Genomic DNA, 15,324 nt, shown 5'->3' on the forward strand with positions numbered 1-15,324 from the left:
TAGGTTCACCCTTTTAATGATTTTGTATCCTTTGTGTTTATTCATTTATGTCTGTGGCTTTTTTTCTTTTCTTGCTTGATTGATGTTTACTGATTATTTGACATTTGAAGATGTGGATGAGATTGCAAAATTAGCATTTTTATGCAAGTTACTGAAAAATAAACCAGAAGTTCCAGGATTTTCATATTAGGACTACTATGCTAAACCCTTCTTTATTATTTTATTTGATATAAATTGGGGGATTTCTGCAGAAAATTAAGAAATATTATTGCCTCTCAGAGTTGTTATCACATAACCCTATAATCAAATAATCAGTTTATTACCTCTAAAGCTACTTAAACATTGACAAAGGCCTCCTGTGAAACTATTTGAACCTTTAAACTAATGCCTTCCAAGTGTCTTCCATATCTGTTAATATAATATAGCACTCTTCCCATCACGTCCACCTTGTGATTTATTATCATTTCATTCTTTGCTATGAAGAAATTGTATTGTGTATTTGCACATGGACCTTTTCTGTAGCTTAAATATCTAAACGTAGGAGATGATAGACAAATTTTGGAAAACACAAGAGTTGCTTAAAACCACGAAACCATTGCAAACATTGGGAAAGGATGCATTCTGTACAGAAACCAGCTAACAAAACCAGTTGCTGGAGGGAAACAGGCTGTTTATTGTAAATAGTTGCCATTGCAAGATGCCACAAGCAAATTTATCAAATTATTTAGGCAGCTGAGCCCAAACATGGCAGCCATCAGATATCAAGTATCAATGCATTATTTTAAAAAGGAAGTGTTATTTACCGTAATTTTACTTCAAAAACATTTCCATTGAAGTATACAAAGAGCAACAAACAATATATAGTGTACAAAACTGTCCAATTCTTCCTGGGAGCAAATTTGTGCTACAAGGAAATTAAGTGGATCTTCTCTGGTAAGTATGGGGAAGGCATTCTTTGAAAGTAGAATGTGGCAGTGTTTCCCAGACAGATAACTCAGAGACATAATCAGGGAGGCCAAAACTTATCTTAAGATAGTGGTAAAACTGAGAAAACTGTGTGGCGTATGTAGCACGTAGCTGTCCCAAGGCCCTTTGGTTTGTCTTTTTAATTTAGTACACTGCCTTGTTTCACTCAAGAAACAGTGTCTAAAACCTTAAGGGAGAAGGACCTCACACTTATTTTTCACTTGTTCCAAATAACTTTTTTTTAGGGGGGTGAGTTTTACAATTTTATAAGGTGTATAAAAATGTGCATATTAGTGACAATAGCATGCAATAATTCATTACATTAGGAAATTGTTTTGCCAAAATGAGTGTATTAGGGGAAATGGCATACAAACTTGTGTATGTCAGGATAAATTCACACTACAAACCTGATAAATTTTTATAAGGAGTTTTTGTATTACAAAAAGAATTACAAGCTGATGTGGGAATGTGGAGAACTGAACTTAAAATTGGAAATAGTGAGAAACGGGAATCAGAAATGGACAGATTTGCCCATACCTATCTGCCAGAGGCAAGGCTGTGGAAGACTTTCCTAGTGGCTGGTTATTTGCTACCCACTGCAGGTTGGATGGGAATAGGTGGCTAGTTTGTTCAATAGGTGCCAGACTTCTGCATGCGATAAAACTGCAGCATTCCATGCGCTTAGTTGTGAGTTACCAATTGCAATGTAAACAATTACAAACTTGCACAAATTAATTGACTCACCTTCCAAACTATGTTTGTCCTTAAGCATGCCATAGCAGTTGTGCATCTGCTTAGGGTTCTTTATATAATTGTACCCTCAATGTGAACAATGGAACAAATTTTTATTGGTAGTTTTTTTAAAGTATTTATATTGATTCAGAGTTGTTTTTGTTTTTTAAAAAAGTATTTAACATTTAGCACATGCCTTAAAGTTTGGCTCAAGTTTTATGAAATCACATGTCCTGGATTGGGTAATAGACCAATAATATTCAAATATTTCAGACCCACAACTCACCCTTAACTTCTACCTACATAAGACACAATTTAAATTTTGGTTTTTTTTAACTATTTGTGTCCATCTTTTCCCTAGTTTTTGGGAGCTGTTGTGACCAAATAGAAAAGACCTTACTAGGGCAGGTGGGTGGGTGTTATCATTTGCATGGTAACGGTTTCTAATAAAGCCAGACTAAACAAATAAATGTAATCTAACAAAAGAAGTTTAATGTTTAATGACCAGACTTATTTCCCTGATAGCTGGGAATCTCTTTTGCCTTTAAAATAAGCATGCAAATTTTGAGGAGGTGACACCATGCTTCCGGTGCAATCATATACAAGTAAACTCAGAATAAATCCTCACCAAATTGGTGGGATTTACTACCATGCAAGGGCACATGGATTGTAGTCTTCAGAACTTAAGGGAGGGAAGAAATAAGTTTGGAACCAGTTTTGTCGTTTGCATTTGTGGGAGCCAAGAGACTGCAGGCACAGAACTGTGAGCTGGTTGAAGATGATGCACCCAAGGGTGCAGGATCTTTCCTGAGCATCTGGTGCAGATTTGGCAACCTTGTTGCCTCCTATAGGTGTGTCACTTTGCATCCAACATGGTCTGCATGTATATTTGTAAATAAAATGGTTATCACACAGACACCATTAATAACACTCTCATTCAGAGGAAACAAAACCATTCAAGGAAGTGGAGAGCATATGTCAGTAATATATGCTGCTGCAAAACCTCCCCCCCCCCCATTATGCCATCTCCAAAACTTCACTCGCCCCCCCCCCCCCATTAAGGTCAATGATTCTGGCCTTCTCAACCCTCCCAGCACAACTTTGTTTGCGAACATTCTGCTTTGTGTCCCGTGTGGTTAGTTTTCTGGTTAAGAAAGCCAGCTACTGATAATACTTAAGCTTATCTCTGCTTTGTGCATAAGTGACTTTGCTCACAGCTCCCCTGGATTAATTTTCTACATTAGGCAGCCCCCAGTTTCCACCAAGAAAGCTGATGGGTCCAAAACAAAAACAGCCATTTCCAAACTATTTTAAAAGCACCCTTGAAGGTGCAAATCTAGGATTGCCTCTTGGCGCTGCATTTAGCTACTTGTGTAACACACGCAAGAAATTATCCAAAGGACCAAATGCTGAGCTTGTACTGCTTTGTTATGACTGGGGCAAGGGAAGGGGCACCTTGAAGACGCAGTATTCAACTAAGGGAAGCTTACCTTTGAGTAGACATGCATAAGAGCAGAACTCTGGAAAATTACCAGACGTCTTGCAATGGTTGGATGTAATCCTCACCTTTGACCATTGCACATTGCAGAGAGGTGTGTCTCTTCAGCCATTTCCTGGTTGCTTGAGCTGTTTCTGGCTGCTACACCTTTAAAAAATGTGACTAATATAATGTCAACATTAGTTATCAGACCTAGTATTGGAAGAAGTCAGTCTTGGGTAGATATTTTTTAGCTCTCTGTCTCTTTTAAACCAAGGGCTTGCTGACAACAACATGCTCAGAATCTGGTTTGTATCACATATGAAAAATTAAAAAACCTGTATCTTTTACTTGGAGAGACTTCACAACCTATGCTGGTAGAATGTATGTAGAATGAGGAATTTATTTATTTATTTATTTATTCATTCATTCATTCATTCATTCATTCATTCATACATACATACCCCGCCCATCTGGCTGGGTTTCCCAGCCACTCTGGGCAGCTTCCAACAAAACACTAAAATACAATAACCTATTAAACATTAAAAGCTTCCCTAAACAGGGCTGCCTTTAGATGTCTTCTAAAAGTTTGGTAGTTATTTTTCTCTTTGACATCTGGTGGGAGGCATTCCACAGGGAGGGTGCCACTACCGAGAATGCCCTTTGCCTGGTTCCCTGTAACTTGGCTTCTCGCAGTGAGGGAACCGCCAGAAGGCCCTCGGTGCTGGACCTCAGTGTCCGGGCAGAACAGTGGAGGTGGAGACGCTCCTTCAGGTATACTGGACCAAGGCCGTTTAGGGCTTTAAAGGTCAACACTTGGAATTGTGCTTGGAAACGTACTGGGAGCCAGTGTAGCCCAAGCACACAGGAGCAATCTCCGAAATAGAGGCAACTGGAAGATGGAACATGTACTTGGTGATAACATGCTATCTGCAAAGAGAATTGCAAAGTAGGCTGATGGCTGATGCAGGTGACCGTGAGGGGTGTGTCACATACACCTGTGACTTGCTCTGCAGAGCAAAGGGTTGTATCTGCTGTACCTTTCACTCCATTAGTTCTGAGAGGTCAGGATCTGAGAGAGAGAATGTGCATGTTCCGGAGTGTATTGCACTTTGAAAGCCAGGGAACAGTGCCAAATGTCATAAACATCAGCATACTTACTGTGCCATTGTGCAGTGTGACTCCCATGCCCTGATTGTGCTTTTGATATGTGGCAAATACATAAGTGATACAGCATTTAAACATACAGACTGGTTTTCCCCAATGCACAGTCAGTGTTCATCTGATGCCTCGATTTGCTGCAGTTAATTTAGTTTAATTTCTTCTTGCAGAGATGCGGCGTATTTTGGATATAGAACAGTAGACACCTTTCCTTTTGGTGCTATCCTGTGCATGTTTACTCAGAAACAAGTCCCACTTCAAAAGGAGTTATTTCCAGATAAATGTACACCAATAGAGCTGCAATCCCAGCCAGGCTTCACCTATCCTTATTGTCTGGATAAACCAGTGGTTAAAATAAATTGAAAGATACAGTGGTACCTCAGGTTACATACGCTTCAGGTTACATATGCTTCAGGTTACAGACTCCACTAACCCAGAAATAGTGCTTCAGGTTAAGAACTTTGCTTCAGGATGAGAAAAGAAATAGTGCAGCAGCAGCGCAGCGGCAGTGGGAGGCCCCATTAGCTAAAATGGTGCTTCAGGTTAAGAACAGTTTCAGATTAAGAACGGACCTCCAGAACGAATTAAGTACTTAACCTGAGGTACCACTGTAATTTACTTATATTACGCTAGTAGCCTTGCACCTGACATTGTTTGGCAACTCTCCTAAACAAACATATCAGAAGTTTAGCAAGGTTCAGTCTGCCGTCTTCATTAAAAATGGCATCCAGCTGCATCCAAACAGAGACGAAAACCATTGTGCAAAATTTTGTTATGACATCTTTGGAGGTGTCCTGCTGCATAGCAAATAAACAGAAACAACTTTCTAAAATATATAGTAAATTATTTTTTAGAACTATCCTCAATACTGAACTGGGTTCTTTGGAGATGATTCCTTTAGTGACGGTGCCACCACAGCAGAAGGCCCTACTCATCGCTGTCCCCAATCTGACCCCTGATTTGGAGCAAGGCTCCCTCAGATAACCTTGGTATATGAATGCTCACTTTGTTCCCTAAAGTAATCTGGGCCATGACCACATATGTCTTTAAATGTTAAAACCAGCACCTTGAGGCAGAGGGCCTTCTCAGTAGTGGCACCTGCCCTGTGGAACGCCCTCCCATCAGATGTCAAGGCAACAAACAACTATCTAACTTTTAGAATGAAGTTTGTAATGTTTGATGTTCTATTGTGCCTTTAATTCTGTTAGGAGCTACCCAGAGTGGCTGGGGAAACCCAGCCAGATAAGCAGGGTATAAATAATAATAATAATAATAATAATAATAATAATAATTAATAATAATAATTTATTCTGAGAAACAAAGGGGAAGCCACTGTAATTCTTTTAACACAGTTGCTATGTTGCTCCCATTGGCTCATTTCCACCAGGTAGTGTGGTGGAACTAACTGAAATTTCCGAAGACTCTTCAAAGGCAGCCTTATGTAAAATAGCAAGTAGGCCAGGGAGATTGCCAAGGCATGAATCACAGAAGCAAGCAGCAAAGGGAAGATAGGCTTTGTATAGCCAGACAACCCCCATACTAATATACTTCCGTGTTCCTATAGCGTTCCTCAAATGACATCACTCACAATTGCCTTCATGATCACAGACTTGTGATAATCAAAACTGACTGAGTCCCATACACGTTGTGGCAGTTGTGCCACCTGGCAAACTGCCGAGCAATTATCACTTGGCAGAGTTTCGGCGGCGTTTTACGCCTGTGATCCCAAGTTGGGATTCAAAAAGAGGGCAATGACTTCGCACCTGAGTTCATTAAAGGAATATGAGGTATAATCTGTCTTCTGTTTCTCACATGGGCTTCTGCCTGGACTCTGCGCCTTTATGTGATGCAAAGTATCACTAAAAGCCGCAGTAGCACTGCTAGGCGGAAGTATGGGGAAATGAAGGATGACGCCATTGCGAAAAAGTGGTGTCAATGGGATTTCCCATCTAACTGCCCCAGAAGCAAATACTAGCTTCAATGGAGGGGTGCCTCAGGACCAAGGACCATGATAAGAGAAGAAAGGGTTAAACTCGCCTTCCATGCCTGCCAAAGTTCCCATCAATTATTAGTTCCCACACAAACGGCCTTTGGATGGAAAAGCTGCATATTATAATCCTAAAACACACTAAAGTCTTTGGCCCATAGTTTACTGGACCCAAAGGCTTTTTTTCTTTGATAGACACAGTTAAAATATTGAACTAAGTAAAGTAGGACACTTTTTCCAAAAGTGGAAAGGTAGGGTAATATTTTTCCAAAATTACAAATAATAACATTTAAAAAAATAGCAAGAGACTCTTAGGAAATTGCTCCAGCCAAATCAAGCTTGGTTGTACACAGGTTTGCTTGTTCCCCGAATTAAAATGACCAGCCAAAAGTCAGGGTAAGTATCCAAAATGGAAGCTGCATTCTTAGATTTCAGGTCTTGGCAGCCTTCTTTCTAAAGGTAACAGATGTGAAGGATGGAATGGAATTGCTTTATTGAAAGAGCTGCTCCTTGGCATGTCAAAACCTTCATGAAAGGGTGAACTATCCCTTACTTTCAAGCTTTCACAGCAGCTTCAAATTGTATAACTTTTAAGCAATTAAGGTTGTTGATACCCTGTAAAGATGCCGTTGGTTGTACCTTGGCCCTGTTGAAGTCAATAACCTGCAATTACTTCAGATTTAACCGTAGTCTGACCCTTTTAGATATTTCTTAATCATACCTTTGAACTCAGGATGAAGTGAATTGTGGAAAACACAAGATAATCTTGAAGACGTCTCTCAGAGCATTGGAGCTCTCTATCTAGCCTGTCACTCAGGACCATGGAACCCGGTTGAATTCACAAGTGTCTGCACCTGAGAATGGCATTCTTGGTAGAGATTATTTCCAGAAGGGCAGCTGTATTAGTCTGTTGCAGCACAAAGCAAGAAACAGTCCTGTGGCAGTTTAAAGATGAACACACTTACTACGGCATAAACTTTGTGTGGATTAGAGTCCACTAGATCTGATGCATAAATTGTTTTGCTGAGTAAACATACATAGTTGGTTTTGTTTTGTTTTGTTTTGTTTTTGAGATGGGGGCAAGATCAGTTTGAAGTCACAAGGAAAGGAAACGCAGAAATTGCAGAGGCAATGCTATTACACCAGGAACTGCAATATTAAAAAACCAGCAGGAGAACTTTTTAACTGTAGCTGAAAGTGGCAAAACTAGAACGAAGGAAGTTCTGTGGAAAGTTGCAATGTGAATGTGTGAGATTGCAATTCATCAAGAGGGACAGTTGTGGAGTTTGTTGGTTTGTTAGTTACTTAGTTAGCTAGTTTTCAAAAAAAATCATGCTACATAAATTAATTTGCTTACTAATGCTAGGGTGTCTAGATTATCAACAACTGTTTTGTGAATAATTAGTGTTAATTATGTAATTATGACCATCCTGTTACTTTTTGCATTTCACTTCTCTTTGGCCTCACTGTTAGTGTTTACAATCTCTACCCCCCCACCCCCACCCCAGAGTTTGTGCTTCTGGGATATCACTTAATGAATTTGATGAAGTCAATTGTAGTCTACAGAAGCTTATACACAATGAATTTGTTTGTCTTTAAGATGCCACAGGGCTCTGTATTGTAGAGAGGAATCTCATAGCAAACGTGAAGATCTGAAGTGATTTGACAGGATGGCAATTCTCTGTGGCTGCCATGCAACTGAGTTCCATAGAGATTTGCCAGAGTCTAGGCTTCAATTTCTGGCTTGTGAGCTTGATGGGCCCGGTCACATTCATTAATGCTCAGCTATTTTAGAAAAATAATAATTTACTACTTCCTTTTTCAAAGACAGCATGCCAGAAATTGTAACAAATACATTAATAAGCACATATCTGACACTTCAAACCCCCCTCATTAGAGTTGAAGAACTGAACTTGTTTGTCCATATGCTTCCACCAATTTCCTCTCTTTCTGTAGGTGATGATGGCTTCTGTGTTCACATCCAACAAAACCATCAGGGTTTGCCCTTTCCTCAATGGAGATATCGAAAACCCAGAGACCAAAACTAACAACAGCAACACATGGATTCGTCCTAATTTGCCCAGCAGATGTACATGGAAACCAGGAAAACCCATCTCAGAATCACCTCACAGCTGTGTGCCTATGTAAGTAGCATTTAGAATTTTAAAAATTACCTCTCAATGTCCACTCCCACCTTGAGGGGTTCCTCCTAAATATATATTGTATGAATCACGGTATTGTGGTATTGTGCGGTATTGTGAGCATATTCCAGTATCGTTTCAGATCAGAGATTCAGCATGTGGTTTTCATGCTCCCCCCCTCCATCTAGTTTATTAAGATTTTCACACTATTACTAGCGAACAATACAGTCCCTTATTCCCACTCCCCACTCCTAGATTCCCTCCCTCCAACCCCTCACTCTCTCTTTTTTTAGCTACAATATTTTCATCATTGATATTCAATTGTTCAGCATGCTATACAGTACTTAAACTGCACACATATATTCTATACCTATATATCTGTATACGTATGTACATGTACATCTGGTTAAACATCTGAGTAAACCAAATGCATAATCACCTATATGAGCCTTTGGCAACCTGGTAACTTCCAGATGTTTTGGACAATCATTTGCATCACATCTGGATGGCACCAGGTTGGTACTATACTAATGTTCTGGTCATTTCCTTCTGAGCCTAATTTGGATGAGCCTAATTTGTCCACACGGTGGCTTCTTATTCTTTGTTGGTTCTCAGCTTTTGAATTACAAAATGAAGACATTGTGAAGTCTCCCAGGAACCTTTTTCAGATTCCCATGATGAGCATACATGATTTCCATTGCATGTTGGTCCTCCAAGGCTTTCTTCAGATTTGAGGTGCCCTGGCCAGAGTATCTTTGGGTGGGCCTACTCCTCTGTCAGTGAGCCCAGGTAGGCTTAACTGCCAGTGGTGGCAGTTTCCCAAGTATTCCTGCATGACTGGGCCTTTTAATTCCTCACTGTGCTCCAAGATGATGCTTGGTCAAGGACATTGTGGGGAATTAAAAAGGTGATGAGATCCCACAGCCTGGGGCTGTTTGGAGTGATGTTCCCTCCTCTCCTCCCCCCCCCCCAAAAAAATTGAGAGGCAGACATCTGCAGTGTGATCTGCCAGGGTGCTGGAACCCAAAAGTTACTCAAGAATGGGAGGTGTTGATGGTGACCCCCTGTGAACCACATTTATTATGATGGGGAAAGCAGGGAAAAAACACCCTACGTCTCTAGACTGGGAGACTTGGAAATGCTGAAATGACCATCCAAGTCACTGAAACCAGAACTTCTATGGTTGTGTTTGTGCTCCCATTTGCTGTGCATTCACTGCATTTCCATTGCTGGGCTTTTATTCCACGTTCACATAACTCTTCAGAATGCATCTCTGTCCTGCACTTTGTTGTGAAGTACTGCTGTTCGAAGCATTGTATCTCAAACCAGCTTTACATCCTTTGGAGTCCTTAAGCAGTTCCTAATTCATCTCCAGCCAAGGTGCAAATACCTTTGCATAAAGTAAATACATCTCCTTCCCGGCAGCGAAGGTCAATGAAACCACACTAACATGAACAGCTGGGGGGAGGGGGGAGAGAGTGCTGTGAAACACACAAGTGAAACAACTGCAGTGTGCTCTAAGGCGGTAATGTGGACAAGTCCTACATATAAAGAGATTCAGAAGAGCGGCTGCAGTGTGGCACAGACTCATTCTCATCTGAGTTTCAAAATGCAAACAGTAATGAGTGGCACCCTTAAGGCTTCTCTCTAATCTATCTTTCGTGGTAGCTGGTTTGTGTGAAATGATAATAGCTATTCACTGCATAAGCAAAGGAGCAGTAAATCTGTTTAGAAATTGCTCGGGGAAGTGATCTGTCTGAGAGCAGATCTGCGGCTTCCCCTATCACAGGACCACCTGCACCAGCAGCTTGGTGGTTAGTTCAGCTTTTCCACAGATGAAAAAGGCTGTTAGAAATACAGTGGTGCCTCGGGTTAAGTACTTAATTCATTCCGGAGGTCCGTACTTAACCTGAAACTGTTCTTAACCTGAAGCACCACTTTAGCTAATGGGGCCTCCTGCTGCTGCTGTGCCGCCAGAGCACAATTTCTGTTCTCATCCTGAAGCAAAGTTCTTAACCTGAAGCACTATTTCTGAGTTAGCAGAGTCTGTAGCCTGAAGCGTATGTAACCCAAGGTACCATTGTAGTTCTCAAAAACCAGAAGCACTTCTGGGGGTCCTGTTTGTTTCATAACAAAGGGAATTGGAGAAAGCAGCATTTTGGGCAAAAGGGCTGGTTTATCCTCTCAATCTGACATAAATGAATTGATTACATTTTGGAACAATTATGAAGAGTATAAATAAAAGAAGACATTTCTTCCATGTCATCAGATAAAGTAGCATTGGTTGTTGCAATGTGTTCTTTTTACAATATAACTGGTGCACCTTCTTGCAACTGCCCAGTACAGTGGTATCTCGGGTTAAGTACTTAATTCGCTCCAGAGGTCTGTACTTAACCTGAAACTGTACTTAACCTGAAGCGCCACTTTAACTAATGGGGCCTCCTGCTGCTGCCGTGCCACTAGAGCACAATTTCTGTTCTCATCCTGAAGCAAAGTTCTTAACCTGAAGCACTATTTCTGGGTTAGCAGAGTCTGTAACCTGAAGCGTATGTAACCCGAGGTACCACTGTACACTTAAGAGCAGTAGCTTATTTCCATCTCACCACTCAAAACAAAACCAAAGCAAATTGTTGGGGGGAGGGTAATGAAATCTTCTTGCTTCTGCCAAGATCTACAAACCACCATCAAATTTAGCAACATCAAAGTATTTCCTAGCTGTCCATTGTAAGGATTTTTTTTAAAAAATCATTAAACTATAAGAGAGGAAGGCGGAAGAAAGAAACCCTGTCCTTCTTTATTAAATGTGTAGGGTGTGCAAGAGCTCTACACTTCACAAAGTAAAACAAAGTTTTCTGCTTGAACCTGTGCAAGATAACATAGATCTGTAACCGAATGCTTCCTGTAGTAAAATGAGTTAATGATAAGCCGGAGGATTTAGAAGTCATTTGGGATATCCTGGTGACTTGTTTGTTTAAAATGTTAGCTCTATCTCTTCCTAAGTACAATATGTCCTAAACGTTAAGGCATCATAAATCTCCAGACATACCTACCTAGCTCAGGTGAGGAGGGGGCACGATTCTCTAAAGGAAGGACTTATTTTTTGGATGATCTCTTTTCACTGCTAAGCAATACATCGTCGCTGGAGAAAGTGGAATTATTTCACCATGATGAAGGGATACTGTGATCTGAAGCAGTTTGTGGGATGTGGGAGTTGCATGAGAATCGTAAGCACTTAGTTAGGGGAACATCTCAGGTACGATTAATATCAGTTTAAGACATTGTTCATTTTTCTTGATAATTTTGCCAATTAGAAAACTGTTTTCTCCTAGAGTTCACTTTGCTTTCTTCTCTGTCTGGCAAACTTGTCACCGCTGAATGTTGCTCCTTTCTCATACATGAAATGAAAACTACAAGTAGCTGAGGCAGTCAGTTTCAAAGCACACGCACGATAAATTCCAGTCCCCTAAGAATATTCCAAAATGATGAGTTCAAAGAAAAGCCCCTAGAGGGAGCTCTTTTACATATTCTCTAAGAAGCTGTGCAGTGCCAAATTTATGGGATTGGAAAACTCTACCTCTGTGATTTCTTATACAAAAAAGGCCTGATCCACACCTCTTGGATTAATTTGCTGTCCACCCAATCTGCATTTCTCCAGATGTTCAACCAGAGCTTACACAGATATAAATGGTCATTTTCAACCCGTATTTTGAGAGGAAAGTACTTATCTAAATACCCATGAAAGGGTTGTAGCTGAGCAGTAGAGCAGTAGCTCTATTATTATTATTATTATTATTATTATTATTATTATTATTATTATTATTAAATTACATTTGCATACTGGGCAGCCCATACTATGCAGACCAGCTTCCTGTGTTCTTATAATAAGCAGTTTAAGTATTTAAGCACACAGAATCACAGAAGTGTAAAGTTGGAAGGGAACCAAAGGGTCATCTACGCCAACCCTCTGCAATACATATTTTGAGAGCATTAAAAAAAATAAAAAGTCATGTGGAACTGGAAAAGCTAGGAGTAAAAGCATGCAAATGTGACGTGGAATTGAAATAAGCATAGTCCCCTATCCCTATCCCGAAGCCCAGCCTAGTAGTGAGACTGTGCGTTCTCTACAGAGGCCAGCCCCAGTCTGAGCTGCCCACATGCGCCTGCCACATAATCCATTGATCAGGAGCTCAATTGGCATGCATTGCTACCCTGCATGCAGACAGGTGTACATGCTTTGAGCTCCTCTGTTCAACAGAAGGATCCTGATTGGGCCAGGATCACCTTTCATCTAGAGGAGCTCTATAGGTGTCTTTACCTAGGGATGCTTAACTCCAGCGCTTTTTTCCTGATGGGACGCAGGGGTTTGCATACCCCTAAAGATTTTGTGAATCTAAGTTTGGCCTCATTGAGGGGCAGTATTTCAATAAGAGTAGAAAAAGAGTACCGCTAAACATTTTTTTTAGAAAAAACCCCCCACTGCTTAACCCTTTTCCGCCAGCAGCGGGAATGACCAAAGTGGCTAATGCTTTCTCCCTCACACATACACACACTCTTAGGGATGGGGAGGAAATTCAATTTGGTTCACATTTAAGGTGGAACCTACCTCACGAACACAGTTTTTGAAACAGTGCACAACTTGAAAAACAGCCATCCTTCAAAATTCGCACTTATCCGAATTTTTCAATTCCACACTACAGCCAAGGAATGTGTACAAAAATGCATTATACTAAGGGAAATTGCTTTTTAAAAATGTGTATGTTAGGTTAGGCAAAAACTGCATGCAAAAATGTGTACATTAGGATATTTTTTCACAAATACACTGGTGAATTTTCATGAGGATTTTTTTTTAAATCACAATTGTTATGGAAATGTGGAAAACGGGGAGGGGGAAAACGGGGAGATTGGGGGAGGGGGAATTGAGAGAAACTAAAACTGGCAGATTCTCCCATCCCTATTCACCATACATACTGTACTCATAGCACACACACACAAATGTATTTTGAAGAATCTAAAATCATTGTGAATGTTGATCAATATAGTATTATCTCATTCTAGATGTAATCTGCCCTGAGACCTTATGGTGAACAGAGATATTTGAAATATTAAATGTTATAGAAATGCTGAAACAAGCAAACAAACAAACAAGTTCCTCAAATGTTGCTGTGTGGCTCTTAGTCGTTAATATATAAAAATGTTTATTTTGAAACTCGACAAAAAACTTTTTTGGTTCCATAAATTCTTCCATTTCGTTCTTTCTCCTAATGCAGTCCAAAAGAACCAAAGATTCTGTCATCTATTTTGGAGAAAATTGGACACACCCCTCTGGTCCGTGTCAACAAGATTTCAAAAGCCCATGGGCTGAAGTGTGAGCTCTGTGAGTGTCCTTTTGCTTTCATTCCACTTGTCAGATTTCCCCCCTCTATGCTGTGTTACAGGAGTTCAAAGTATCAGTGATGAAAAAAGGGGTCATTTAAGCATATAGACCCTACTAAGGAATGATTTGTGCAGAAGGCTGGGAAACGGAGGTAAATGGGTACTTTGGGAGCTGCTGAAAGTGGGCTTTGAGCCCTTTCAGTTAAGACCTGCCCTTACTTGTATGACATCAAGTGAAGGGTGAGTGGGTGTGGCTTACCCCCCAAAAGCCTCATGGATCAAATGAGGAAGCCTGGAGGTCCAAGACTGGCATACAAGCTGGAGGGTCCCTGCTCTTGATTTACACATAGCAATATTTTCCAGTGCTAACTGAGATCAGAGGTGAATGAATCTAAAGAAGGGAACCAAAGCCTTATTACAAATAGTTTATTTTTAGCCACAATAAGGGCTATTAGCTACTTTGGGAATTGTTAGGGGTCTCCTGAAACTTCTCAGCACCCTTAACAAACTGTGTTTCCCAGGGTGCTTAGGGGGTTCTTGGTGGTTTGATATTGCTCTGTGTATAAGGCCGAGGGGACCAGTGTCTTAAAAAAACAAACAAAATTACTTATTAGACAACGTGATAACAACAGCAATAAAGGATCTTGAGTCCATGTTCTAATGTGTGAGCTTGATGCAAAATTCCAGTGGCCAAGTGTGAGTATTTCAATGCTGGAGGAAGTGTCAAAGACCGAATGTCCTTGAGGATGATAGAAGATGCAGAAAGAGCTGGTACTCTGAAGCCAGGAGACACACTCATTGAGCCTACTTCAGGAAACACAGGTGAGGAGAAGCAAATAGCTTTTGTGCTTTTTAAAACGTCCTTTCCACACGACAAAAGACACCCTTTGTTTTATCTTTAACATTACGTTTGTGCCAGTACTGTGATATGATCACCCACCTCCATAGAATGGATGCAGAGGTGGGGTTGGGGGACAGCTCTGCTACATGGATCCCCTTGACAAAAATGCCCTGCTTGTCTTTGCTCGTTCTCTCCCCACATCATCATCACCATCATCATTATTGAAGAAATATGTGTTCTTTGGAGCTGGTGAAGTGGTGCACACGGTTCTATAACAGCTTTAAAGGACATTTTAAAACAACCACAAATTTAAAAATAGGAAAGGTTCACAAATTGAGATTTCTCCATGGGACAAGGGCTGCAATGCTTTAAGAGCCGTATGAAGATGTCCGTGAGTTGTCACCGCTGCATATACAGGCAGCAGGTTCATTTAAGAAGCAAGGCTTTATGTAGCAAAGAATTAAACCAAAAATAATAAAAGTACTGTACTTTTTTCTTAAGTTCACCCAAAAGTGATTTTTAAATATGTGCACATAATATATACATGCATGCATACATAATTATATGAATATTGTATATGCATTCTGGGTAAATGCACCCAAAGGATCTATTCTCCAGTTCCTCAGTCTAAAGTGTGAGAAGATCC

At 40.5% G+C, this 15,324-nt stretch overlaps 1 protein-coding gene across 4 annotated transcripts in view; it reads left to right on the forward strand.

Moving 5' to 3' along the window:
* Positions 1-15,324, forward strand: part of LOC310705752 (cystathionine beta-synthase-like) — a 29,909-nt gene that overhangs the window by 129 nt on the left and 14,456 nt on the right. The window contains exons 1-4 of one of the 4 annotated variants that reach the window (XM_083500563.1): positions 6,073-6,123; positions 8,280-8,467; positions 13,732-13,838; positions 14,525-14,659. In XM_083500563.1, coding sequence (XP_083356689.1) covers positions 6,088-6,123; positions 8,280-8,467; positions 13,732-13,838; positions 14,525-14,659 — 466 coding nt within the window. In that variant the 5' untranslated portion in view covers positions 6,073-6,087. Of the gene's footprint in view, positions 1-6,072; positions 6,124-6,710; positions 6,720-7,133; positions 7,196-8,279; positions 8,468-13,731; positions 13,839-14,524; positions 14,660-15,324 lie in introns of those variants that run through there. The other 3 variants (XM_083500566.1, XM_083500564.1, XM_083500565.1) reach the window with 3 other exon arrangements.

This window comes from Podarcis liolepis, assembly GCF_965112155.1.
Source record: "Podarcis liolepis genome assembly, chromosome: 4".
NCBI lineage: Eukaryota > Metazoa > Chordata > Lepidosauria > Squamata > Lacertidae > Podarcis > Podarcis liolepis.